We start from the raw sequence: 27520 nt of genomic DNA, 5'->3' as shown, positions 1-27520 counted from the left end.
GCTTTAGGGAATTTCGTTTAAGTTGTTTAAAGGATGATTCATAAATAGCTCTAAAGTTACCTTTTTCGGTAAGCTTCTTTAAACCAAACGTTAATGATACATTTTTTAAAGATTTCAATGAGGTCGTCAGCTATAATAGAGGAATAATATTGAAAATTTAACACAAGGATAATATTATAAAATGCGTTCTTTCAATTTACAATCATGGAGAATAGCGAATCAATTGGGAGGAGCCTAGTGCTTGTTGTTTTCACATATAGATGGCGCTATTCAAAATAGCTGAAGTGAAAACCCGAAGCAATGAACTGACCCTCTTAAACGAGTTGACATCCCCGCAAGGCAAACAGTCAAAACACGCGCACACACACGCGTACACACTGTCTTTTCACACCGTCGTTTGGTTGCGTTGTTTGTGGAATTTTGTGAAATTTTTATCAAAAGTTTACAGTGTTAAAACATACAAATAAAGTTCGAGATTTTAGCTTAAGTTCGTCAGCACTAGCTTGTGCATCGTTTTCGAGCTCCAGAGCGGCGGGACGAATAGTTTTGGGGGTGTAGCGAGCGTGTGTTTATTACGCAGTCTTCGGTGAAGGCCGGCGGCAAACATGGCTGCACCGATAGAAATCCCGCTGAGGGATACGGACGAGGTAAAAATATTGATATTTGCCTGGAAGGAATCGATATTTTCATTTCGTTAACAACCCGATATTTCCTACAGGTGATAGAACTCGATCCGGAACAGCTTCCGGAAGGTGAGGAAGTACTTGGCATCCTGCGACAGGAACGGTCGCACCTCAATACGTGGGTTACGGTTGCGGTAGGTAGAAAGCTGATGCTGTCCCGATTATCTGCCTTTCATACTACAAGCTAATGATTTGCTTGCTTCCTTCCACAGTTGGCGTACTACAAGCAGAAGAAAACAGATGATTTCATCAAAATCCTGGAAGCGTCCCGTGTGGATGCTAACATCCACTATCGTGACTTTGAGAAGGATCAGATGCGTGCGTACGATATGCTGGCCGCTTATTACGTGCAGGAAGCGAATCGTGAAAAGTCAAAAGATAAAAAGCGCGACCTTTTCACGAAAGCGACGCATCTGTATACGACCGCGGACAAGATCATCATGTACGATCAGAACCATTTGCTCGGCCGTGCCTACTTCTGTCTGCTGGAAGGTGACAAGATGGACCAGGCCGATGCACAGTTTAATTTCGTGTTGAATCAATCGCCCTCGAACATTCCCTCACTGCTCGGTAAGGCTTGCATTGCGTTCAACAAGAAGGATTACCGGGGAGCGCTAGCGTTCTACAAGAAAGCGCTCCGTACGAACCCAAACTGTCCGGCAGCGGTACGGCTCGGCATGGGGCATTGCTTTCTGAAGCTGAGCAATCCGGAAAAGGCCAAGCTAGCGTTTCAACGGGCGCTCGATCTTGAGCCGCAGTGTGTTGGTGCGTTGGTTGGTTTGGCCATTTTGAAGCTGAATCTACACGAACCCGAATCGAACCGGATGGGTGTGCAGATGTTGTCGAAAGCGTACACGATCGATTCAACCAATCCGATGGTGTTGAACCATCTGGCGAACCATTTCTTCTTCAAGAAGGATTACCAAAAGGTGCAGCACTTGGCACTGCACGCGTTTCACAACACGGAAAATGAAGCGATGCGTGCGGAGAGTTGCTATCAGCTGGCACGAGCGTTTCACGTGCAGCGAGATTACGATCAGGCCTTCCAGTACTACTATCAATCGACACAGTTTGCTCCGGTGAACTTTGTGCTGCCACACTTTGGCTTGGGCCAGATGTATATTTATCGAGGCGATTCGGAAAATGTAAGTAGTGAAAGGATCTGCCCGTTTTCTTTTCCATAATGACAAAATAGCTAACGGGTTTTCTTCCCCACAGGCCGCTCAATGCTTCGAGAAGGTGCTGAAAGCACAACCGGGCAACTACGAAACGATGAAGATTTTAGGCTCGCTGTACGCGACCTCTTCCTCGCAATCAAAGCGTGATATTGCGAAAAATCACCTGAAGAAAGTAACGGAACAGTTCCCGGATGATGTAGAAGCGTGGATCGAGCTGGCTCAAATTCTCGAGCAGAATGATTTGGCTGGTTCGTTGCAAGCGTACGGTACCGCTACCAGCATTCTGACGGAAAAGGTAAATGCAGACATACCGCCCGAGATACTGAATAATGTGGCTGCGCTGCACTATCGATTGGGCAATCTGGACGAAGCAATGTCGAAGCTGGAGCAAGCGATCGAACGTGCCAAGATTGAGGCGCAACATGATGCCCAATATTACGATTCCATCTCCGTGTCGATGACGTACAATTTGGCCCGGCTGTACGAAGCGATGGCCGTGTTCGATAAGGCGGACAAGCTGTACAAAGACATCCTGAAGGAGCACCCGAACTATATCGACTGCTATCTGCGGCTCGGGTGTATGGCACGTGACAAGGGGTTGATTTTCGTTGCGTCCGATTTCTTCAAAGACGCGCTCAAGATTAACATGGAAAATCCGGACACCCGTTCGCTGCTGGGAAATCTCCATTTGGCCAAAATGCAGTGGACACTTGGGCAGAAGAATTTTGAAACGATTCTTAAAAATCCGGCCACTTCGAGTGATGCGTACTCGCTCATTGCGCTGGGCAACTTTTGGCTGCAGAGCTTGCACCAACCGAACCGTGACAAGGAGAAGGAGAAAAAGCATCAGGAAAAGGCGCTTGCCATTTACAAGCAGGTGCTGCGGAACGATCCGAAGAACATTTGGGCAGCGAACGGGATTGGAGCGGTGTTGGCGCACAAGGGTTGCATCATTGAGGCGCGGGACATCTTCGCGCAGGTGCGTGAAGCGACGGCCGACTTTTGTGACGTTTGGATCAACATCGCACACATCTACGTGGAGCAGAAGCAGTACATCAGTGCGATCCAGATGTACGAGAACTGTTTGAAGAAATTCTACCGCCACAACAACGTCGAGGTGATGCAGTATCTGGCCCGTGCGTACTTCCGTGCCGGGAAGCTGAAGGAAGCAAAGATGACGCTGCTGAAGGCACGCCGGGTTGCTCCACAGGATACGGTTCTCCTGTTCAACATTGCGCTTGTGCTGCAGCGACTGGCGACGTACGTGTTGCGTGACGAAAAATCCGTCCTGAGCGTAGTGTTGCAGGCGGTGCACGAGCTCGGACTGGCACACAAGTACTTTACCTATCTGTCCGTGCACGGGGACAAAACGCGGTACAATATTGCGCTGGCCGAAACGGAAGCGAATCAGTGTCAGGATTTGTTGCAGCAGGCGCAGTACCACGTGTCCCGGGCGCGTAAAATCGACGAGGAGGAGCGTTCGTTGCGCCAGAAGCAGGAACTCGAGCGGGAAGAATTCAAACGGCGCCAGGCGGACGAACGCCGTCGGATGGAGGAGATGCGCCGGAAGGCGCACGAGGAAATGCTGCTCAAGCGCCAAGAGTATAAGGAAAAGACGAAGAACGCACTGTTCTTTGCAGAACCAGCGCCGGAAGCGAAGAAGAAGGGTGGCCGCGGGCGGAAGGATTACATTTCCGATTCGGATGTGAGCGGGGGTGAGGTTGGGATGGCTGGTAGTGGTGGTGAGGAGGGTGCCGGGGCACCGAAGGAACGCAAGCGAAAGGGTGAGAAGAAGCCACGCAAATCGCAAGGTGGAGCGGGTGGTAGTCGCAAGCGGAAGGAGAAAGCCCGCAGAGGAAGTGGCGGTGATTCGGACAGTGAGGATGAGGAGGAAGGAGGATCGCGTAAGCGCAAGAAGAAGGCAGCTGGATCGGGTGGACAGAAGAAGCGCCAGAAGGCGATGGACGAGGGACTGTCGCAGAAGCAGAAGGGACGCATCCTGTCGAAGGCGACGGTGTCGACAAGCGAGTCTTCTGATAGTGATGATAGTCGGCTGAAGATCGCGAGTGGCGATGAATCGGGTGGTGGGGGAGAGGGAGGTGCACCGGTTACGAAACGTAAGCGTAGGATTGCGTCAGATGATGAGGATTCGAGTGGATCGCAGCGTAGGTCGCGTTCACGGTCACGTTCTGGATCAGGATCGCGCTCGAGGTCTGGTTCGCGGTCCAGATCCAGATCGCGCTCTCGGTCAGGCTCGGGAAGTCGTGCCGGAAGTGCTAAAAGTGTTTCTCGTAGTCGTAGCCGATCGCGCAGTCGTTCGGGAAGTGGCCGTGGTTCACGCTCGAGAAGTCGTTCGGGTTCGGGTAGTCGTAGTCGGTCGGGTAGCCGCTCTCGTAGCCGTAGCCATAGTGCTGGAAGTCGTAAGAGTGGTGGCAGTGGTCGTAGCCGCAGCCGTAGTCGAAGCCATAGCGGCAGTCAGGGAAGTCGCCGGTCACGGTCTGGATCACGATCGCGATCACGGTCCCGGTCTGGCTCGGGCAGCAGACAAGCATCGCCGATCTCACGGAAATCGGTGTCGGGTTCGGAATCGGAATAAAGTGTAGTGTGTATAGAATATTGAATTTCTTGATCAGACTTTTATGTTACAATTAAACACCAGACGCCACAACAAGAAGATAGAAGGGTCAGATTGATAGGGAATTGCTTGCGCATATGGCGCCCTAGGATAAGGTTGAGCTAAACAATAAAAAAAGATATTCTATCTGCATTCATTCGTCTCTATAGGCTAGACTATCACAATATTCATCCAACATTCAAGAGTCCTCTCTCGACAAGGTGTTATGATTGGATAGTTCGCTTCCACAGACCTGCAAGCTGTTGTCGGTGGAAGTAGGGACAAGTCGATCTTTTAATTTGCAATGATCAATGATTTGTTCCTAATCTCACCCTAAGAAAGGAAACTTACCAGATCGCCATCCTTGATACGACTACAGATCACTAAAATAAAACAAATATAAAACATTCAGAATCTCGTAATTGTAGTTTATTTTTTATTAAAAAATATATGTATATGTATAAGTATATTTCTTCTTTTTAACCAACTTGTGTGTGTTTGTGTGTTTAGAGGGTGTGTTTCTTCGCGTAAAACATTATACAACAACGCTTTTTCTCGGAGTTCAGTTCAGTACAACAACCTGTTTGTAAGTTTTTTGCGTGCGTGTACAGATGATGTCTGTAGGAGCATTGTCGTATTAACTACATTTTGCCGCCTTTTTCGTTAAGATAAACATGAATTATTATTCACCTTGATTTTTAAACACATTTAACCCTCATATTAACATTCTTTGTTTACATTCCCTGCATTTATCCTTTTTCGTATTTACACACAACCACACACGCGGCACACACATGCAAACGTTGTAATATGCTAGTAACGTTTCGTTTTGAGTGCTGTCTTCAGCGCAATAGATACTATGGATGAAAGTGGTGTGAAAGCGAGCTTTACAATGCTCTCCATTCACACGAGCAACAGTACAATAGACTCTCAGACGCGGTCGCCAATTTCTTAACGTTAGTACTACAGTGGTGCCGGATTTTTTTTTTGGTTGAGAGAAAGCATCACTTTTGTCGTAGCTGCCATTGATGAATGCGTTGCTAGGTAACAAGTACACTGGCTATAAACAGTTTAGCATGCTGAAGCACTCTAACTCATTCTCATCCTAGAGCAGGTCCTGCCTGTTTTGTCATCTGTCGCACCTGGGTTCTTCCCAACCGTTCCGCCTTATAAACTACATCAGATAAACTTTAAACGACTAAACATAACCTAGAGAGCATTCTTCTCTTATCTTCTCACCATTCTTCCTGTTATCACCTGTCGTAGTTATGTACACACAGTCACACGAGTAAACGCGGGTGTTGTCCTTAAAGCTTAGTGGGATGATTGCGCTGCAGTAGCCGGGAAAAGGACAGAAACTTGCTGGTAAAGCTACGCCGCTTGATCCGCGAACCACCAACAGTTCCTCCACTGGCTCCTCCACCACCACCGCCGCCTCCTGCTCCTCCACCCTTCTGATGGATCTGGTTGACGTTCTCATCGAGGCTGCGGAGATCCTTTTCCAGCGACATGAGCGATATTTCCTCCGGCAGGTTGGAGTGCGAGTTGGAAAACTTGATGTGCGGGTTCAGGTTCCGCTGGTGGCCATTGTGATGGTTGAAGGTGGACGACCGCTGAAAGTACACAGAGCCTTCCCTGCAGAAGGTAGGAAAAGAAACCGTACGAATCGATGATCAACATTATGGTTGGTTACTTGGTTTTCGGATGATTTTCGTGGCGTGTGAGTAGGAAATTCTGTTTCTGCACGACCTGGTAGCTGTGGTAGCTTCCACTGCTCTATTGTTTGCTGCAAGCGAACATCGAAGAAAAAGTACACACTCACACACACATAAACAATAAATAATCTAGCGAAAGCACAGAGCGCGTTGATGTAGAAATAATGAGATCGCCTTCTAGGAGCGTGTAAAGTGTGTGTGTGTGAGAGGATCATCAAAATCCGTGTTTTTTGTTTGTTAGTAAGCTGTACCCTTTCTATCTTGGATACACATTGGTTGCTTGGATGCGATGTAACACAAGCATAAAAATCAATCAGCGTAAAAGCAGAGTCGGCACAAGGCCACACCAAATGGCGTCGGATCTCAATAATTTCTACATTAAATCCGTAGCTTGATGCACATGGGTGTAATGGGGACTTTTTGGGACGCTAAATACTACGAACAGCTTTTCTGAAGCTAAATGAAGCTAATGATTTACTAGTTTGCTAATGAATTGTTGTATCAATGGATAATCCCGAATAGTATGTACAGCTCTATAGCATTGTAAAACACGCAAATGAGTGATTTCTAGCTGCAGAGATTCGAGTCGTGAATGATTTGGGTCCCAAAAATAAGAAAAAGTTAGTAAAATAGTCACAAGTTATCACAGATTTTCAGAGACTCAGAGACTCGAATCCCAAAATAGTTACTAGAAGCTCTCACCTGATCTGATGATATCATGGTACCTTAAGTTTAAAGTATTCTTCGTATTTTGCTATTCCTGGTAAATCCCTGTAATAGCTATTACATAAGCGAGCCATTAATATAGTCTGAGTTTCTTTGTCCCAGGGGTCTAATCCTAAACTACAATGAACCCCACTGCTTGTATGAACATCGAATCGTAAAACCTTTCCTTGTGACCTTTTCGCCTGTACATTAGTCGTAATGCTCTACTATTACCACAGCCGGAGGATTTATTCCGGATGAGGCTTATGAATTAACATTCCCTTTTTGCCCAACCCTTTATATACTTTTTTTAAAATCATATTCTGTCTAGTCTATATCACTCTTAGTGCTCACGCTGCTCCTTTTAGTGCGTGCGGGCTATTTCAACAGCTTTGTTATCCGTTTTGCATACATGTAGGCGACGCATTCAACGCACGAATAAATACAGCGCCTAAAGTTATGCAATTTATGTTTTAGGATGTCATAACATTTTGATCTTCTGGTGAATTTATTATTCTTAACAATTTCCTACGAAAATCCTATTCGTTGTGGGCATAATAACTGAGGAAATGGTCCTAGGGTGAAGGTTTTATGTCTCTGACTTCTGTTGCTTAATCCTTGCTTTTCCTGCAAGGACCATATACTCTGATCACAAGCATGGTAAGAGTTTTGCATCCCTTTTTTTCGCTAGCTTTCTGGTCAAGAAAAGTATGCTAATTGTTGGGCATAACCTTCAAGATAGTGAAACCATCTGGTACCTCCTTGCTGTTGATATTTGCTTGCCATAGCAAAAAAAAAAAACGTAAAGGCAAGAGGTTTTGTCTCCTTACTCTAGTATCGCTTTATCGTTTGCTACCAGCTGGGACGCCCTTTTTCTTCGGAAGGACAGCGTGTAGTGGTATCTGCTCGACTCATCTCACTTGTCCCTCGAGAGCTTCGAAAATTCCGAAACCTTGCATTATATCCCTCACTCTCGACGGTTATACCATTTAGCTCGGGAAAATAATACAAAAGCTAGATTATAAGCAGCAGATAAGATAAGGGGAATGAATTTCCGAGAAAACTCACTACAAAGCGTGTAACGTAAAATTATGAAAAGCTGCAACCGAAAGCGTATTAAGGAAAGAAAACATTGCCACACTTTATTGCGAGTTTCTGTGAAGCGGAACCGATGAAACATCCCTCGCAAACGCTTGTAGTAGGAGCGCATTCCGTGACAAAATGGTTGTTACGCTCATTTTGTCTTTTAATCATAAGTTTCAAGACAACATATGTGTGTGTTTGTGTGTTTGTGCGGGAAAAGTGGGAAATCATTCTTCTGGGGTCGCTGTAATTGAAATTGTTTCTGAGGTTTCCGCCTCTCCAATCATATGTTTCCACTTGAAACGGGTCTGAGATGGTGTGAGGGATGGCTTAGGACACTCTTAATGAAGGTGGTTGAAAGTGCAAGAATTTTCCCCAACAATCCACAAGTGGACGTGACAAACTTTTCCGTCACAAAATATGCTACAGACATGGGAAAAGTGTCTGATACCAACACACATACAAACACAAGCACGTGAAAGTGTTAAAATGGAAGATAAACTTTGCTCCCAGACAAGGGACCTTCTTCAAAGAGTATTAACACTTGCCCTGAATCGAGAAACATAAAGCAAAGTGATTGTCCTGTCGCTTATTTCGCAGACTTATCCATCCACAATTTGCATCTTGATTATCTTTGCGAAAGAGATTACAATTTCCGGGGATTTCGTTAGTGTTTGTTTTATGGAGGAGGGGTGTTGCAATTGCTGGACACGTTAAAGAAAGCAACCAATAAAGCTAAGGCGTCCAATGAACAGGTTAAACGGAAGGCAATTAGTGTTCGTTGATATTAATTTCGGAAGTTTGAGCATTTAATTACCGGCCACTTTAGTGGTCGCAGCCGGAATAACAATTATGATATGCTAACGGCAATTTGTTTCGATAAGCTTGGAATTGTCGGCATGGTAAACAATCAGCCATGCCAACGATTAAACGTAATTAAGAGCCTTTTAGCTTGCGAGACAAAAAGAGATAAGATTTCTATAAGAATTGCATAATATTAGGCGCTTTTCGAGTAGAACGCCTGCGCCTGAAAGTATGCAATGCTCTAAAGAGAAGCACACAAAAAGCACTATTTTAAGAGATTTTCAGGTACTTCCTTTGTCATTGAGCCGGTAAAGTTGCAATGGACTGAACGTGGCCATTCTGAGCATTTATACCGGCATAAAATGGTCTGGCTTTATTTATTCCGTTCACGACCGTTGCTGTCCATCGGAGAATGCTTTTTGGGCAAATGAGATAGATAACATCCCAGCTACACTAAGCCATGCGAACACGCATAGCTACCGAATGAAATTCAATTTCTCGGTGCTACGAGCATTGCATAAGCACAGGCGTTAATGTACCATTCTCTTCCCATTCTTAATCGCGTTACACCGGCTTTCATATGACGTTCTGCATCAATTTTAGTGGACAAAATTCCTACATCTGCCCTAACCGTTTGTTTAACTTTCATCCTTCGGATTGTGGGCTCAATTCCGCTAGCAGACACACATTAAGATGCAACCGAAGAACGAGCACACGTATGCACAGCGGAAGCGGAAATGCAGGCTGCTAGTAGCGTCACACCGAATACAGAGCGCTCGAGTATATGTACCTTACATGTTGATTGTACTGATTGCGTCGCTGTCGGATCGGCACCAGGTGAAACGCACCGTAAATCAGCGGATTGATCAGGCTGTTCGACATACCGAAGAAGAAGATGCCCGACTGCAGGTCCTCGCCGAACTGTGAACAGAGGGTGGTTTGTGTCAATATTGGTCCCCCGTTTTCCTCCCAAAACGATGCAAACGCGCTCACCATCAGCAAACACTTACGCGTTCGGTCGGATTCAGGAACATGAATATCAGCATCATGATGTAGTACGGTGTCCAGCACACGACGAATGCCACCACGATGACGACGGATATCCGGAGGGACTTCATCTTCGCCTTATGTATCAACCGCTGACGGTTCGTGTCGGAGCGCCGATAGTACGTCGTCCGGTCGACGGCCGACGTGTCGATGCGGAAGATTTTTTCACTACCTGCAATGTGAATGTGAACGAGAATGCGGCATTAAAATCACTAAAAGCAACTCGTAAAAAAGGAAAAAAAAATGTGGAAAACCTGACGCTGGAATCTGGTTTAATGGCAAAAGCTTCCCATCTTTTTTTTTTTTTGGCTGTGGATCATCTTTGCCGATAGCACGAATGATGATGGTTGTTTGAAAGGAAATGGCATTCCTAAATAAAAAGGCGCTCCCCCCCAAAAAAGGGATCAATGTCGTAATGCCCGGTGCCAATATTTGATAATTTATCGTATGGTTTAGTGGTTTTCGTGTTGGTGATGATGATGCTGTCCGTTTTACATGTCCGGAAAAGGGTGTTCCGGAAATAGCTGTAAAAAATATGGCTCGGAGATGGAGTTAGCCACCGTTACGGAAGGATCGTTCTTATTCGGATATTATGGCCGTATTTACATTATACAGGTAAAGGAGCTTACTGGAACGCAGTGTAGTGAAGAATAAAATTGAAAAATAGTCTCAAAATCGCTGGTTCGTTGATTTATTTAACTTTGAGGCCTTCTGATGTATTTAGTTTCGATATTTATTATGACTTTATGGAGGAAAAACTAAAGATCAAATGATCAAAAATAAATGTAAGAAATCGCAATAAAATTTGAACTTTTTGAATACCATTAAATAGTGTTGAAAAAGTTCTAAAAGATTTTATCTTCAGTTTAGTACACCGATTAGTAGCTAGTAACAGCTTACATAATAGCTACATTGCACGCGAGCGGAGAAGGTGATAAAGATAAGGCTAAAGATTAGCCTCTAGTAGCAAGGGGAGATCGCGACTACGCGACAAGAAGAAGGCTAATAAGCCATTATGGGGTCACCGCAACCTAGCAGGTTTCGTAGAGCACATACCAGCCAAACCCGAAGAGAGACTTTTACTGGTATTAATAAGCCAATTTCACACATTGTAACTCTTCCGACTAGCCCGAGCTCTCGTTTCTAGGTAAAGCTAGGTAGCATACTGTGTCTTGATTGCATTTGACTTCGGAGAAAGATTCATTTCCTTCTGGACATGTGCACGTACTTTGGGTGATGCATCAACGCACGTGTTACACATGTGTCGCGTTGTCGGCTGCTCCAACTGGATTGAAGCACAATTTGGTGTCAAGGGGCACGTTATGTGTTGAGAGTATTATTAGGTGCACGCCGTTGGAGAAAGTTTAAACAAGTTGTTCTTTTTTAAGAAGTCATTTTTATGTGAATTTTGGGAGGAAGAAAGAATTCGGCGTGTCGATTAATTGCTGCATAATGAATATAAAAATAAGGAACAAAGCCATGCGACAGGAATATAAATTCAAGATAAACTATACACTTCTATTTTCGTGCTCTGTCTTTAAAAGCCCCGAGCCGATCGTTATGAAGTGACTCTTAAAAATGGTTCTTCAGGTGTGTGTGTGTGTTGGTGATGTGCTTTTTGTTTTCCTTTAAAAAAAAGCGCATACTTCCTTTTAAGAGATCCTTCTACCCTAAAACGCTACCCTGTTGCTGCACCTGAGCGGAAATTTAATTTTCCGTACGCACACACTTGTGCTCGTCTTCATCCTTGCTCCTAAAGCCTGCCCTATACCGGAGTCACACCGGAGTCGCATTTCGCCACTCGACAAACTCGTCCACTGCCGGTGGCCAAGCACCATGACAACCGAAAACCTTCCAACTTCCAGCAAACGAACGCTACGCAGCACGAATTTTAAGCCCGTACTAAGAAGCGACGGAGTTCAAGCGCTCGGGAACATTGAGCGGAACTTATGCTAACGCCATCAAAACACCCGAATCCCGAAGCGAATGGGACAACACGGACTGGCGGTCCGGAGTCTTAGCGGTTTACCAGGGCACAGGCCCTCTTGTCAAGTGGTGGTGACATGGCCCATACTGTTGGCGCTTGTTAAAACACGCCATTCTTCATGGTGGCGCTCAAAAGGAAAAGCATTGCCCGCCAACCCACCGCAAGTTAAGGTGAAAATTTATGGATGTATATCAGTTTCAGTCATCGTTAGCACGTCTCAGGAGGACCGAAAAAAAAAAGAAGAGTGCGAAACACTCGCCCAGAAGAGCTGACAAATGTGTGTATGTGTTGTTGCTGGCAAAGCACTTTCTTGCGTTACTGCTAAGCTGAACAGCGACAGCATTAACCTTTGGATCCATTCCCGCCGGAAGGGGAATGGATTGTGGTCGGTCATTTTGTTCCAGGGAGGGGAGGTTTTGAAATATTTGCATTTAAGCAGAATTTGATTTCAAACTTACGTCGGGTAGATGAATTATTATTCTAAGTCGGCAATACCATCGTCCTCACGAATTTGTACGCCTTCCGTCAAAGTTCTTCATTAGACGTTGATTTTACTGCCACACCGAAATGGTCTGATGATGATGAAGAAGTTTTTGACGGATTTTGTTGTGCTTATTGAATTACAGGCAAAACCATTTTCATCACCCGCGTGGTTCGACGTTTTGGGCCGGAAGCTCGAAAAAGCTCACCAAAACCACACGAACGAGTTGCGGGCAAAGTTTGAGACTAAACAGATTAGTGCGCTTTAGGGATCGTGAGTCGTTTAAAAGTAATATTAACGATTTATGTGGTAAACCTGGATGTGCTTTAACTATTTCCCCAAAAAAAAAAAAAACCATCGGAAGGAATACATTTTGTTCATTTTACGCCACTACATTGCGGACCAATCCCGAGAGAAAATAACCATCGCGAGAAAATAAAATAGAAAACGGAACAAAAGCGCTCGAATTAAGTTCAGTTCAAGAGCGATAAATCATTTAACATGGCAGCCAAATGATTTTCATCGTCCCAAAAATAGTGGCAGATGATGGGCTACAAAAATTTGATTAAGCCCCTACGGCCCAGCAGTCGTATCAGTGTCAACAAGTAATCGCCCTTGATCAGAAGGAACGGTCCAAATGGCGAGCATGATTGATTTTTATTCGTCCAGCTCCATCCCGTGCGCTTGTCTATTTCAACTACGCTATAATAATCGGATTAGGGGCCATTTTTTTCTTCTCATCCCCAATATCCTTGCCACGTGGTAGCTGTACCGTAAAGTACTAGGCGCCTCCATCGAACCGTAAGCGAGCGGGAAAAAAATGGAGAAATTATTTCCCCTGGCGAGTTTTTGTTTTCGAATCGAATGTTTAATGTTTTCGCTCATTTTTGTAGAACGTTTTTCCCATAACTTTCATTCACATTTTACCCGCTAACATGTGAATCGGAAAAGAGTTCTTTTTCCACCCTCTATCTTATGCTCTGATTCGAACCGTTCGATTGCGATTTGAAAGTAATCTAATTTATGTCACCCTGTCGAACGCATTCGGTGGAAATAGTTACGGCAAAAAGCAGCACAACAAATGATGGTTGAAATGGTTCATAATTTACAAACTTCGGCGGTACACAATTTGCCTGCAATTGTGTAAAGCGCTACCGTCACCCTTCGGGGATGGTCAGGTTGGTAATGGGGCTGTGTATCGTGTATCGTTTATCGAAGTGTAATGTATGCATTGTACTGGCGCATTATTTCCCTTCCCCGGGAGGTTTTTTTCGCTCTCTCTCCCCCCCCCCCCCCTCCCTTTTCCTCTTACTCTCTGCAATGTGAAAGCTGTCGAGCGTTCGAATATAAATAAGCGTCAGCAACAGGAGCATCGTCTGCACGAGGCAGCCTTTCCAATCGCTTTCCACAGGGAAATTATAAACTTCTCGTGTTTCTCTCTTTGCAACAGTTTCATGCAAACGGGGAAAAGAATGTTGCAGAAGTAAGTTTAATACTTTCCGAACCCATGCCCATAGACACACAAACGCACACATTTTCGTTCCCCGATTCCGGAACGATTCGGGATGCTTGCATGGAATGTGCTGTGGATAGGAGCAACATACTCTGCGAGACAATTTTAGCAAGTACTAAAAAAAAAGCTACGGTTCGTGCGTGTGGAGAAAAGAAAGCAATATGACGTACCAAAAATAGAAGCATCGTTCAATATGTACGTCTAGCTGGGAAAGCGTTTCTTGAGCGAACATACGGCATGGCGATGGTGATGGCCAACGCTGTGATGTGTGGAGATATTTTCGGTCCGATTGGTTTGTGTGTGTTCTGCAACAGTTAGTCTGCTTCCTGATTTATTGGTCAAATTCGAGCAGAATAAATAACCTGGCGGTCCTGTTTTACATGAGCTTTCCTTGCTCCTGTTTGACCTGACTCCGGACAATTTAGGAACACGCAAATCGCTCCCTGTCTAGGGGAGAATGTTTAGGGGAGTTTAGTTTTAGAAACCTTCGGGGAGTTGTTGTGCTATATTCGATCTGTAGGGTTGCGAAAAATGCTTGGGGGCGAAAAAGGATATTCACAGACAGATATAAGTAGTAAGAAGGTTATTTGGTTTCCCAGAGTATTTGGATACGGCACCACCTTGTTTAGAATTTCAAATTTTTGTGAATCCATTTTTATGGCAAAAAACGTAAATGCAATTGAACAAAACAAATTAGACGAAACATAGATTCAAAGTCTAGCTATTTTCACCAGTTTTTAAAGTGGTTTACGAATTGAAAATTGGAACCATAAAAAGCATCCTCCTAATAGTCGTCCCAAAGTGTATGAAACATCCTGTGACACGCTTTAATTAACGTCGCTTTTTTTCGCTCTCAAAATGCATCCGAAACGGTGCGCACATGTTGGCGAACTGTAGCGCTTCCAGCTGCGAGGAAAAAGTTAATTGAAATGGAGACGCCTGGTTGTTCAGCACAGGATACAAGCTTAGGAATGAGAACCAGATCCGTTGGGTTTTTTTGTTGTTGTTTTGTTTTTCGGTGTGTTCATGATCGTGTGAAAGAAAGCGAAAAAATGGCTTCAAATGAATGCAACTTTGATGCTGTTGCATCATCCATTTCCATCCGTCGTAGTGTGATTGATTGAGTCTTACGTGGCTCTCTCCACGTGGACTGCGTTGTTGTTGCATCAAACAGCAGGAGATGATTTATTTAGCAGGTAGGTGAGAAACTTTGTGGAGTTGTGGGTCTCAATAGAATAAAATAAAAAAAGCGAACCACACCGTCCACGATCAGCTGGATTGGCAAACTGACTGAAACGGGATAAAATCAATCGATTGGCTTTAAAAGTTAATCGCTCGATGCATTGAAGTGAATCGTGGCCAGTGGGAAAAGTTGTTCGCGAGCGAACAAACTCTTTTAGCCGGTATCCAAGTGGGGCGAGAGTTTGATCCATTTAAAAGGAACGTCGATGGATAAGAGTTTTAAAGGTTTTTTTATACTCTCTTTTATTTTATTGTAAAATTCTATTTTCACATGAAAGTGTCATCACGGGATCAATTTTTATAGAATTTTTATTACTTCGTTAACCATCTTTGAAGTGTTTTACCTAGCATTACATATTAAATTTTCCTCTAGGTCATTTAGATTCACCCACCCAAGAAGAGAAAAAGAGTACACCCAGAAACAACCCCGGGTGATGATTTGGCATTAATTTATCGGATCAAACTAGCCCCAGCGGTCCATTCCTTTCCTTTCTAGTGGTCCCCCCATTTTGCCCAAACCCGAAAGGTACGAAGCATTTGGCAAAAGGTTTCCGACAAACCGATCCCACCGCCGGTGATTGATGGCGCTGGCTTAGAGAAAGCGAGCGAGAGATGCAAATCGAGTGAAAGCGATCTGTTATGAATAGCTGCCCTAGTCCTTTAGTGGTCGCTATCTTCCCTTTTTTTTTTTTTGTTCGGAACCATCAGTCGGACCAAACCTCAACGGTGGTGGTTGTGCAAAAGAAGAAAGTAGAAAAAAGGTGCTCTCATTTTGCATTTTGCTCTATTTACGCACAAATATACATATTAACGCAGCTTTATTGTGTGCCTTAAAGCTTACGCAATGAGAAACGAGTGCGACCTTTCCACGGTTTTGATGTGGAACTGCTGCACGAGTGAGTTAATTACAGTGGATAGAACCTTCATTTCGATTCCCTGTTCCTACACCTTTTTTTGTGTCGCAAAACCAATCGCAATCAAGACAAGGACTATCGCCCTGCATGGTGCAGTAGCGTGCCAAGAATAAATAATATTACACAATTTGCAGCAAATAAAATCATTCTCCCATTCATTCTTGCTTTCGGTCGCTGTTTCTGCTACCGACAGCGCAGGCTATCAGCCATAGCGCCCATGGTCCATCTGGGATTGAAAGTTGTGCCGCGTTACCGAGAGAAAGGATTTGCTTGAAAAGCTGTAAAACGCCTAATCTCAGATGAGCTGCACAAACTTCTAACCTTTCAACGCTGAACCAGCCCTGAAGCCAATGCCTAATGTAGAAGAAGAATTTCCCCCCAAAAACCCAAACCACACCAAACCTCTTAATTAAAAACCCGTCCGATAGGGTAAATCGCTTTGAGGAAAGGTTTATGAGCGCTAGCAAAACAATAACTACCGAAACCAACATTCGCTCTATCTAAACAAGTCAATCTGTGGGATCGTATTTGTTTGGGGCTTTAGTCAGATCCTTTTTATCCGAAAAGGGATGTGCAGCAGGTTTGCACAATAACCATTGTTTCCTGGTTGTTAAATTTGTGTATTCGTCCGATTGAAGCAAAAAGGTGTAGCAATACGCATTGCATTTAATTATGAACGCTTTCTGGAAACAAAACACACATACTGTCAATAAAATAATAATGAATAGTTGATTTGTGATGCCCATTGCATACACAACAGGCGCACTTGCCCATAAAGCGCAGGGAAGTGGAAGGTATGCAATCGCAATGCATGGTTACAAGGTTTTATATTGAAACAACTTAGATTTGCAATCTCAATTAGTATAATAAATTGAAATTTACTCTGTACAACTACAAAAATCAATAACAAAACATAATTGTTCTTCTTGAAGCTCATCATTTTAAAGCACACGGACAAATTTCGTTCTGTCATTTAAGTATTATCACTTGTTAGAAAGTGGCGTGCACTATATCCCTCTTGTTTTATTAAAATGATACCGGTGGTTCACATGCAATCTGAGTATCATTTGACCACCGACAACATGCTGCAGCACTGAGGCTCACTGGTGAGTGCCCTGAACCAACCTTTCTTCTGTTTGCTTGAGCCGAGAGCAATCGGTGCCATTTTGCTGTAGCCGGTAGAGATACAGGCGAAACAAAAACTCGCACTTACTGTCCATTTTGGAGTGCGGAGTGGCGTGAGTGGCGTGAGTCGGACCCATTTCGTGCCGATAGGGCACTAATTAATGACAAGTTCTCATGATACTTTGATGGATGGTGTGTCATGGCTGAGGTTAGTTAGAAAGGTTTCGTTTACCGTGACGATGAAACAGCTACTTTGTTCTTTAGAACATGCGGTGGCAATGTCTTAAGAGTGGAGAAAATATAAATCATTCTTCTGTGAAAAATCTCTAAACTTCATTAAACAGTAAGGGAAAGCATCCTGGTTGACTTTTTTCATGTCATTGTGTCTTCTTAAGAAAGTAAACGAAAGAGTTTAAATTTTTTTGCTTTAATTAGGCGAGAATTGTTTTAAATTGGAATCAATGGATCGATTTAACCGTAGCAATTGCTCGACGAACCATGACCACAGTTTCCTAGCCTATCAACTTCAACCCATCGTTTTCACCGTACTTCCTTCCCCCCGTATCACCCTTTTTCAGCGATCGATCGATAGCTGAAGAATCTTGACTTTCCATTCGCCTTTCCCCGACGCAGAAGCTAGCAGGACTTTTGAAATGAAAATGAAAGTACTACGAAGCGTAAGAAGATTGATATCGCGTCCGAATCGGGCGCGCCTGTCAATCGCGCGAGCCAAAAACTGGCAGTTTTGGGCGGCGTTGGAAAAACCGCCGATTCGTAAATCGACCGTAGCATGAATTCCGATGCGAGGCAAGAAAATGATAAACGGCAGACAACAAATGGGCGATTTTCTTTTGCTTTTTCTTGCAGCACTATCGAGAGCAACAGCAAAAAGCTTTCGAAAATCTCAATTTGCCAAATTAATTGTTGCCCGGGCAATTAATCACCTAAGGTCGGGAGGGAAATGGCGCCACTGTTACGTTGACTGTTATGACACGATGGGCATAGAATGGGACGAAATTTTGCTAATGGACGAAAATTGCAAATGACAAATTATATAATTGCAAAACTCAATATGTTATACAAAGAAGAAAATATAGAAAATGGCGAAAAAATAGACAATATTTAATTATTTTAGATAAAAAAATTATATTGTTCTACGTAGCACTCAGAACTATATTCAAGTAAAAAGAGTTAACTGCAGCTGACGTTAAAAACATTGAAATAACACGTTTTAAAATAATTCTCATTTAAAAAATTATACAATCCCATACGGTCCCATAGTGTGTTAGAATCGTCCCAGAATGGCTTGTGGACCCTTCCAAATACTATCAAGTTTCGGAACATTAAAGCAGAAGCAAATGGTGAACTAATTGTAGCCAATTTCGATATTGTCGTGCGCTAATGAGGAAATTAAATATTTAACTTTAGCAAGCGAACCGATTTCGGAGCGGGTTTTGTTTGTTTTGCGTTCTTTAAGCGAGCGAGGTTGAGGAATGCGGCACAGTTTGGACACTTACTTGAGATCGTCATGAATGTTGATAAATAGGTGCCGATTAATATCAGCAGCGGAATGATGAACATAAACACTAGCGTAAAGGTCGTGTAGAGCTGCTCCTGCCATCGGTCGGTGTAGAAGCCGTGTGTTACGCACTGGTAAAAGTCCTCCAAAAACGGTCCTTTCGCTACCCGGAATATCATCCACTGGAAATGGGAAGGAGAAAGCAAACAAGCGAGAAGTTGATGAGCAGTGAAACAGAGAGCGGGATGGTTGTTATGGCCACCGGAATCGGTGCTATTGTTGCTGAGGTGAACCGGCGGCACTAAACAGGGAAGGTTTAATTTAACAGCTCTGGGGCGTAACGGTAGCCTGCATTGTCTGCAGAGGCCCCAAATCGTTCCCAAAAATGAACCTTACCTTCTGTGGTTCAATCATCTGCTATGGCTAGATAGTGAGGTTATGTTGAGTGTTATCTAACCGCGCCCTGGGCTTGATTTGTTGGTGCCGCTTTGTGGTAAACTAATGGATTCACCTTTCCGAAAACGGGCGGACGAGATTTTCCATTCGAGCACTAGAGGGAGATGTCTAGATGTTGATTAATGGTACTTACACGGGAAAGTTAAATTGATTTGGTAGAAACTGATAAACAATCTCCACCAACAGAGGCAATCTTTTCTACCAAAATCATACTCAAACGACAAAAGGTAAACTGTCTAGAGATTTGGAAAAATTGAGCCCTTTAAATATACAACGACGAAATTTGAAAAATGATACCAGCCATCCCTCCCCCCCCCTCCCTGTACTTAGTGGGGGCTTGTCATAAACAATATAATTTTCCACAACAAAACAGTTTGAAGTAAAGGAAACCATCCTACATCCTACAGCATACGCATGGAGAATGGAAATTCGTTTTGGCTCTATGTACGTACCATCAGACTTGTTTACAATTGCGTCCTCTCTCTTTTACCTGTGCACAGTGTACGATATTGCGAATTTTGGCTTATCCAATATTGAATTCGTTTTAAGAAGAAAAAAGAACTCTCTACGCTCTCCGACAAGGCATCAATGTTCGTTGCCTTTTTAAGGAAGCCTTCCTTGGAACAATTTTTCTTAGAGCAGCATTTTTATCCCAAGTGAAACCCGACTGGAAAGAAGTCTGTAAACGATGAAGAGGTTTGCCTTTAGTAATTGAATATTAATCACAATAAGGTGCACGGTTTTGTTTTGATGCGTTTGAGGGATAATAAGAAATGATTTTGATTTTAATTCAGGGCTTCAGTTCACCAGTTCACCCAAATTCCTTACAGTTCATTTTACTTTGTTGGAACATATTGCCTATATTTGGGCGCTTTTAGGCAACATTCCTGGTAAAGATTAAAATATCATGAAACTAATAGTAAATTTTAGTTGTAAGTTATTCCTCAGGTATTTATCACTAGCTAAGCTAGCTTCCTTTAATTTATCACTTGATTCTGAATAGTTCAACTTAATTCATTTTAATGGATCGTACTTCAATATTTTTCGTACTATCTGTATTTCGGAGCCTACCAGCAGTGTTCAGCTAATCAAAGCACAAAAAGCAAAATAATGAAACCAACGCCATTACACAAAGCTAAAATACGTAACAAACGTAAATAAATGTGTAAGACGTTTTCCATGTCCCCTAGATCGTACCATTTGCGTAGGTAGAAGAAAGCAAACGGCGAATCATATTACGAAATTGTGTGCCACTGCGTTTGAGCCCTAGCCTTTTGGATGTCATCAATAATGATACTTCATAATTGAGTGATTGGCACCATTGATAGCAGCCGTCGCATCTAAGCTGTTGAAATGAATTCCTTCACGATTTGACGCACTCAGCGGGCGCACTGGGTTTCAGACGAAACATGAGACAAAACAAGAAACATCCGACGTCAGAGCAATGCGACGGCTAGGATCACCCATTGAGCTGGATCCGAACAAAGATTTTCCTCGAAAAAAGAAGGGAAAAATGTGATTTTCAAACGGAAGCGTAATTTCGTAAACAAAAAATGGAAAAAGATGCTACGTTCCCTGATGTAGTCAACGAACGTCACTCCTTAATCTACTGGGAGTGAACAATGGGACTATACGGAAGCGAAAAAAAAAGGTAAACAACTAGTAGCGTCATATTTTTCGGAGCTGAAAGGTTCAAGCTCATCAAACATCTCAAATTTCCTTTTCTTCAAGCCGATAGTCTTGGTTGTAAGGGTCAAAATGAACAGAGAAATAAAATGTGCCTTTTGTAAAGCATACATTTAGGCGTAACCATTTTTTTAAATTTTTTTGGCGTACTTTTTTCCAAAAGTATGTAATTTGCAAAGGAACTCAACCTCGATATGCTCTTTAAAAGCGTTTCTCAACGACGAAAAACTGTACCTTTGCTTGATTCTACGAAACGACTCCGATTGATTTAGAATCATTTGATTAATTTTCCACATATTACACTCAATTCACGCTCACTTCACGTCCTTGAAGGGTTGCTGTGACCCGACCTCTGTGTTCCGAGAACATTTCAATCGAAAGGCAGAGGCGTATGTGATGTTTCGATCGAGTAGTAAAACCTCAACGCCGGTCGAGGATAATAGGGTAAAGTGGCCTCTCTTCTATGGTTTCGCCAAAGTACCACCAGCAAAGCATCAACTACCGAAAACGTTCAAACGACATCAAATCCATTACAAATTCCGGTTAAGCGAGAGAGAGAGAGACAGGCAAGAGGCAACCAAGTACTTGTAGTCTCGAGGCAATCTTTCCTATTTTTCCTCCCAATTTGACTTCCGTACAAGTGTAAACCGGCGATGAATTCGAATGAATGTGAAGTGCTCAACTTAAACTTCCCACGGTTTAGATGGAAATTCGACAAAAAAAAAAAAACTGGCACCCGATCAACATATTGTTTGGGGCTTGTGTTGAATATTTTGGTGCTCAGTATTGAATTCAGGGCTGTGACGTTATTTATTCATTTTTGTTTTTTGTATTATTGTTTTGAGTTTTACGATACGCGTCAATAAACCAGTGTCGACGATCAATATGGTGGATTTGTCGTATTGCTCAATAATCCGAAATTTGAAACTTGCACGTGGAGCACTGTAAACATAGATGTGGAGTTCTCATACCCTCGTCACGGCGTCGTAGGTTGATGGGATAGCAAGAACGAATCCTCTTGCATACAAAGAGTTTGACGTAGAAGGAAAAATGAGCTTTATTGAATACGTTTTTACTAAGAATAGCGCAGATGTGAGCCTCTTATGACAATGATGTAAAACAAATTGGAAATGCCATGAACAATCGTGAGGTCGCGAGTTTTGTTAGGCAATTTAATGTTAGCGCAAAAGATGTTCAACGCAATACTGGCCAGGAAAGATGATGGTTCAAATCGAGACAACATCCTCTCGCGGCATTCCCGGTACTGCTGAGTTCTAGGAAACTTTCATGAAACAATGTCATAGGAAAACATTCCCCCAACACCTCATAGACTCGTGTCTCACTGCAACATAAATAATCCGTAGCGGGGCAGATGCAACGAGCAACAGAGCTCGGAACCACACATAATTTAACCACCACGTGTAGCAAATGCTTCAGCCGGTTCGAGGTCGCCTCAAGTTCAGCTTTAGCTCAACAAGCCTTCGCTTGCTTAGTACCAATGGAAGATGGGAAGTGTTGATGACAATTTTTGCCGAACCAACCTATACCCACCCCATCGCATCATGGGGGAGCAAAATTTCAATTTTCGGCTCAATTATGTAGACTGAATTGAGAAGAGAGAATGAAAAGAGAGAGAGAGAGAGAGAGAGAGAGAGAGAGAGAGAGAGAGAGAGACAAAGGGAACTAAATTACCATGCAAATTGATATCGAGATTGAAAGATAGCGAGCAGTTTGGTAAACTGTTCCAATGATTATGACCAGCGATTAGTGGTGCATCGATGTTTGGAGTTCGTCGTTTGGCGCCGGTTCCAAAATTCGTAAATTGAAGATTCTATTTTATGTTAGCGTCATCATTTTTAGTCTTAGTCAGTTTTTATATTATTTGATTAATCTCCTTACAAGGTTGATATACTTATTGTTTGACGATCCCTAGCTGCCATGATAGTTCCAAGCGATTCCGGTAGAGGACACCATGTATATAATAGATTGTATACTTTAATGAACGAAGTGCTACTTAGCGAAACTAAACTAGAATTCTTTTAATCACACAAACAATAAAGATTTTGAAATTTACTACCTTGTACTTCAATCGGTTTACAGTAGAAAGCATTAGTAAGTTGTCCGTTATCTTGCCAGTCCAACTTTTCTGACTCAAATGTAAATTGCTAGTCTCTAACTGAGTAGCAGAAGCTAAACCACGCCTGGAACTAGTTAAACCTTATGACCTTTTCCTGTTTTGAAATTTTATTTAATACTCCAGCGAGCGTACTGTGTCGTGTGGAGACTTTCCTTTAACTTTTCACCACAGAGCACAGACACGAGTACGAATGAATATTGTACATCCTTGATGAGGGAAACCCGGTGTCAACTGGCACACACTGGCCGATGCCAGTGTTCCTGTACATTAGCAGCTATTTCCCAACGCAAGCGAACTGCAACAGCTGGCTTTATGACAAGAGTTGTTGATGTTGAACACTTGTTGGCCACCCTGCCCGATCTAATTTACATTCCCAGTCCCGATGGAAAATTGGTCGGATAATTGCTTTCCTTTTGGTGAAATTTATCCTCATCTTCTTTCTCAACTCCAATTCCACAACGGTACGGATGTTTGATACGAAATTAATTTACCACCAATCGGTTACCAGCAACCCAGTTCCGCACTCACAAGCAATTGCATTCGAGTGCATAATGTTCGGCCCAATGCACAATTATCCATACCGGAGCAAAACAAGCTTCCGAGAACAATGTCCGGATCGAGCAGTGGTACCAGATCTACCCCATTGGCCAGATTCTCACACGCACCGGGCACGCACACGCCGTCGATCGAGTAACGATAAAATGAACAAACAGCCCATCCCAACCAGCCTTGTGGCACCTCCAGCCGGTTGAAAGGGGTTGAATATTGCATTACAAAAGCCAAGGCCGGGGTACTATTTCTAGCCCTGGCGGCTAGACGCAACCGCACCGGCCGTATGCAATGCACCTTTTGTCGAGATGTGGGCTGTGGGAAACTGGGGGAAAAAAGATTTTCGCGCCTCACTTTCCCACGGAGGCTCGGATATGCAGGTGCTTTCTAGCGAGTAATCGATATTGGCGTGGCGTGCCGTGGCAATGCTTCTAACAACAAAATGCTTTATGGTGTGGCTGTAAGGTCTCGATTTCGTATTTGCGGGGCTCCTCGGACGCTTAAAACGTCGTGTTTCCTGCAACTGTCATTTAGCTGTCAATGAACTAATACAAATCATTGCACAATGTTCATGCAGGTGCGAGCATTGCAATCGACGTTAAGCATCAATTACGAGGAATGGCTACAATTATTGGTATATTCCTGGAAGGTCCTTAAGAAAGAGGTGAAATGAAATGTGGTATGCTTTTTGCATACCTTTAGGCGGATAATTTTTAAATCTCATGTACGCAATGAGAGAAATAGCTTTCCTTTGCTCACCACAACCTCAGAGATTGCTCACCTTTCATAATCACCGCACACCCAAATGGAGTGAAAAATGATGATCAATTTAATTGACATCCCGCTCATTAGCCTTGTATCTGTAGCACGTACAAACGGAAAAGTTTCCACAGTAAAACCCCACTAATTAAATGCCAACCTTACACTCATAACTCTCACACACATACGAGAGATAGAGAGAGAGAGAGAGAGAGAGAGAGAGAGAGAGAGAGAGAGAGAGAGAGAGTTAATACATCTCACTAAAGCTTTTCGATTTAGCCGTACCGTACCCAACATTTGGAGCAGCACGATAAAATGCATCAGCTCGGGGGTAAATTAGCCATCAATATCAGCGATTTTCGGATGGGCTTCGTCAAATTTCATCTCAGCAGAGGTGCGGTTCCGTTGAGCCGCAACAATAATCGAAGGATTAATTGAAACCTCTAAGCTGACCTTGGAGGTTTCTGGTGCTCTGGCAGTAATTAATAGATTCGTGAGCGATCAGCTCCGTTAAGCGTGTAATCTCGGTCTCGCACACTGCACGGTATGTGAATGGATGAGTTTGACACTAGGCAGGCGAACGAATGGTTGGAAGCAAATTAATTACTCCCAATCAGTCATGGGTTTGTGGGAAGCTCGTCTTTTTTTTCTTGTGACGCTCCCAGTCACACTCTGCACTCAACCTTGGAGTAGTGGTGTGTAAATTTGGGGTAATAAAATGCAAAACTCTGCCACCACTTCAGGGGTCGCGTCACTAATGACGGTGAGGTAAAGCTACGGTGGTTGAAGAATGCGGCAGGCCCCTTCAGGGTTAAAAGTACAGTAGCAATACGTTTATGAAAACTGTACAAAAATATTTCACTTCTAACGCGTACGGGAAATTAATATGTTAGAATATGTTCCATTTCGTCTCACTTTAACGAACCATAGCACTACATATTCATAAACATTAAAGCTGAGATAACACCTAACCCTCTTGCGATTGAACTCGAATTCCCGGCGGAAAACTCAAAGAATATTCAGCTTACTTACTGCTGCTCACCCACTCCATTTTTATATAGATGGTGATAAACCCCAAATCATAACAACGTGATTGAGCTTAATGACATGAAGGGATGCGGGTTGGTGATTTCCATCCCCAGAAGAACAACACCCAAACTGCTTTCGAGTCGTCCAGATGGCTCCGTGTTTGATTATTCGACAAAATGGAACAAACTACTATCAAGAAGCTATTCCCTAATGGTGGTTTCCTCTTTCAATTCAGAGTCAAGAATCGTAACGAAGGGCTGCTGTTGGTAGCTTTGCTAAAATGGTAGGCGAACATTCACCCCCTTAATACTCCAAACGATACGAAAAGGGTTGATAAAAAAAGGTTATTTTTATTTACAGGGTTTACCAGACTACAATTCGTGTTGAGAAACAGTCATCGACTCATTTATATGTGTTTTGAGAACAAACATCAATTTGATGTTAAGAATTAGGCCTGGAAACACTGTTTGTTAAAAAAAGTTTCCTGGAGAGTTTCCTGGCTTTAAAGCTTGTTTTTTTTTCTACTACAGCCACTTGCAAAGTGCAAAATTGTATCAACTATTGGTTAATGCTTACCTGTGGAGTACTGAGCAGAAACGACAGCAGATAGGCCACGAACAGAAACCGATGACATCGCCGAGCGGTGTTGAGCGACTTCATCGGATACTTGACCGCAACCCACCGGTCCACCCCGACCAACACCAGCACGTACGTGGACAGGTACAGGCTAAACATCTGACAAACTTTAAACAGCTTGCAGAAAATGTTTCCCGCCACCCAGTCCACCGTATAGTACCAGGCCGCTTCACCGATCAGGCAAAACCCCGTCACCAGCACGTCTGCTATCGACAGATGAAAGATGAGCGAATAGATAGCGCTCCAATTGTGGCGGGTAACGCGGCGCGATTTCCTGTTCTTTTGGATGTTCCACATGGTGGCGAAATTTCCGAGCAACGACACGATCGCCATCGCCGACAGGACGATCACCCGGATGACGCCCGATTTGGACAGTGTCGGTGCATGCTCGTAACAGCTTAGGCCCGGTATCGCCATAGCCGTACCCTCGAGCGTGTAGCTAATGTTGAGCCGATCGCACTCCTCCCGAGGGAGAATGGTTTCGCCCGACGAGCTCATGATGTCACCGACAAGCGTTACCAACCCGCTGGACAGTTGATGGACGCCCGGATGGAGTAGCAGGTTGGCAAGACTTTCGTTGTGTCCCGTGGTTAGGTTGGCAACGGTTGCGTTCGGCTGTTGCTGTTGAAATCCGAGCGTAATCGACGCATTTCGCGCCAGCAGTGCTCGCGGAGAGTGTAGGGCTTCGTATGCAAACGTGTCCGCCATCGAGACGGTATAGTTTTCCAGCGTGGATGATACATTTCCCGCGAACAACTCATACGTGGCCGTGGAGAGGTTGAACGATGGCGGCATTTTGCCGCTACCGAGCTGACGGGAAAGAAGGAATCTGAAACGAGAGAGCGACAGGTTAGATGCAGTAGTCCAGGGCAAAAAGATTTACGAAAGAATGTTTACATTGGAATCCGAGAACTTGGAGAAATAATCGTCCGAAACATCATTTCTATCCGATTTGGCATTATGAATTCCTCACGAGATCTCTTGAGCATTTCCTCTAAGCTATCTAAGTCATCATTTTTCGAATGTCATCTCAAGCTGGACTTGCTTGCTGGAAGCTGGAAGCATTCCAAGCATCCGTGAAATGAATGCCAAACTTTAGACAAAGATTTTTCTAGCTTCCATCACAGCAGCGTTTTGACGTTTTCGTCCAATAAAACCCCCTGGAAAATGATGAAAAATACTTAACATTCCTAAACCTATCATGCTGGATATAAATTGCAACTGTTAGCAGCCATTACTTGACTCCAGGGTGTTATTTTGGCACTGTTCGGTTTGCCTCGGTATTTTTGCCCTCACCGTAAGTACCCAAGTACCCAAATGAAAATAAACACAAATGATGTGACTGTGTGTGGACTGCGGGTCGCGTTTTTAATAGCCGACAACGCACAACAATAAGTGAAGTGGAAAATTATAATGTCTCAACGCTCTAGTGGGCTAACTTCCGGAATATTCGGTGTTTGTTTTCATCTGGCATTAAGAATCTGAAAGTCGTGAAACTGATGGGCAAACTAAATTATTCTTCTTCAGTCTCCAGGGAGAAGTTAAGTATTGTGGTGGAGAATTGAGGGAGAAAACAAGTCGTCCAAATGTGTACCAGTAGGTGTGTCTGGTGTGTCCATAAACAGTCAATCTCAATCTTCCATCCGCGACTCGCAACC

General features: G+C 43.6%; 3 protein-coding genes across 3 annotated transcripts in view; 2 read left to right on the top strand and 1 right to left on the bottom strand.

Annotated features, from left to right (window-relative positions):
- The window catches only part of LOC126557619 (glycerol kinase), a 164471-nt gene that overhangs the window by 33555 nt on the left and 103396 nt on the right, over positions 1 to 27520 (top strand). The gene's annotated exons all lie outside the window — the stretch shown is intronic.
- LOC126556798 (RNA polymerase-associated protein CTR9 homolog) lies at positions 541 to 4463 on the top strand. The gene is made up of 4 exons (XM_050212314.1): positions 541 to 647; positions 719 to 817; positions 896 to 1828; positions 1902 to 4463. Exons 1-4 carry the CDS (start codon positions 606 to 608, stop codon positions 4455 to 4457), a joined length of 3630 nt encoding a protein of 1209 aa, XP_050068271.1. The 5' UTR covers positions 541 to 605; the 3' UTR covers positions 4458 to 4463.
- Positions 5783 to 26674, bottom strand: LOC126557572 (gonadotropin-releasing hormone receptor). The gene is made up of 5 exons (XM_050213385.1): positions 25803 to 26674; positions 18609 to 18792; positions 9793 to 10001; positions 9573 to 9703; positions 5783 to 6110 (listed from the first exon to the last, which is right to left on the bottom strand). The coding sequence occupies exons 1-5, from the start codon at positions 26655 to 26657 to the stop codon at positions 5783 to 5785; spliced, it is 1707 nt and encodes a 568-aa protein (XP_050069342.1). The 5' UTR covers positions 26658 to 26674.

Source organism: Anopheles maculipalpis, chromosome 2RL, assembly GCF_943734695.1.
Source record: "Anopheles maculipalpis chromosome 2RL, idAnoMacuDA_375_x, whole genome shotgun sequence".
In the NCBI taxonomy this organism is placed as follows: Eukaryota; Metazoa; Arthropoda; class Insecta; order Diptera; family Culicidae; genus Anopheles; species Anopheles maculipalpis.
The sequence above is the reverse complement of the archived record's forward strand: the minus strand, read 5'-3'. Positions and strand labels throughout refer to the sequence as shown.